General features: G+C 33.2%; 1 protein-coding gene across 1 annotated transcript in view; it reads left to right on the top strand.

Moving 5' to 3' along the window:
* The window catches only part of LOC106474565 (nucleosome assembly protein 1-like 1), a 15,322-nt gene extending 13,980 nt beyond the window's left edge, over positions 1–1,342 (top strand). The window contains exon 9 of the mRNA XM_013935254.1: positions 621–1,342. Coding sequence (XP_013790708.1) covers positions 621–677 — 57 coding nt within the window. The 3' untranslated portion in view covers positions 678–1,342. The remainder of the gene's footprint in view (positions 1–620) is intronic.
* Positions 1,343–1,468: the final 126 nt, after the last annotated feature.

Genomic DNA, 1,468 nt, shown 5'->3' with positions numbered 1-1,468 from the left:
TCCCTGTAACTACTTCCATGTAAGTATAATAGAACTGTCTGTTATATGTCCCTGTAACTACTTCCATGTAAGTATAATAGAACTGTCTGTTATATGTCTCTGTAACTACTTCTATATAAGTATAATAGAACTGTCTGTTATATGTCCCTGTAACTTCTATACAAGTATAATAGAACTGTCTGTTGTATATCCACGTAACTACTTCTATATAAGCATAATAAAACTGTCTGTTATATGTCCCTGTAACTACTTCCGTGTAAGTATAATAGAACTGTCTGTTATATGTCCCCGTAACTACTTCTATATAAGTATAATAAAACTGTGTGTTGTGTGTCCCTGTAACTACTTTGCAGGATTTGGATGGATCTTCACCAAAATTAGTATCGAAGTTCATTAAGTCAATGCAGGGGTGCATACAAATTTACAGCTTTCCAGTTTTTATGAACATTTTTTTTACCACTACCTCACCCCCTGTTGATGGCATGGTTTGTTGGATCCATACAAATACTTGCAAATGTGCGGTTTCACATTTTGTGTTTTGCAGTTATGTATAAGGTAAGCAACTTGTCATGTCCTAAGATAACATTGCATTAATTAAGTTGTACATTTCTTTTCTCCAGACTGACAGAGCATCAAAGAGGCGTCAAGAACAACCACCAGAATGTAAACAACAATAGAATTTCCAGCAAATTGGACTAATATCTTAGTTGTTCTTTTGCCTGGAGCTAGGATGATGCTTTTTACCGTTTGTTAGTAGTTTAATGAATGAAACGCATATATATTGGATACAATGAAGAGGTATCACTTAGGCTTGGTTTCAGATGTCTTATTAATACAGTATCCTTTATCCACAACCTTCTGTTGTTTTCCATTGAGCAGTGGATGCTAAGTGAGAGAACAGTAGAGTGTTGCAGGTAAAGGATACTTTATTAACTAGACATTTGGAACCAATCCTAAGTGATATCTCTTCATTCTTTCTGATATTCTTAAATTTGTTGGTATTCTTTGAATTCCAATTAGGAAATAATCTATACAGTAGAGATGTTTATTAATCAAATCATGCCGTTTAAGCATGTCCAAGTTCCAGGTTGCTTTTCAAGTTATTTTACATGTTACTCTTTTGTGTGCTAGAACTTAAGATATCCATTTTTTCTCAACTCAATAAAGTTATTAGCAGTCTTCTTCCAGTTCATGTACATTGTTCTCATATCAGGAGTCCCTTTGTGAAATATGGGATCTCAGCATGCTCCAGAGTTTTGGGACACTTCGCTGTTCTTGTGCATATTTTTATAACCTGGTTTTCTTATACTTCAACAGCCTGAAATAAAAATGGATCTCTGTATATTTTGTCTTTTTTTTTTTTTTCAGAATATAACTTTCAACTTAACCTTTCAGATTATAAAGAATTTGAGATAAAAGGACAAAAAATTACACCAACACTTCCTATTTTTTTATGTATTAATATTGT

The sequence above is a fragment of the Limulus polyphemus genome, unplaced genomic scaffold (genome assembly GCF_000517525.1).
Source record: "Limulus polyphemus unplaced genomic scaffold, Limulus_polyphemus-2.1.2 Scaffold7367, whole genome shotgun sequence".
Classification (NCBI taxonomy): domain Eukaryota; kingdom Metazoa; phylum Arthropoda; class Merostomata; order Xiphosura; family Limulidae; genus Limulus; species Limulus polyphemus.
The sequence above is the reverse complement of the archived record's forward strand: the minus strand, read 5'-3'. Positions and strand labels throughout refer to the sequence as shown.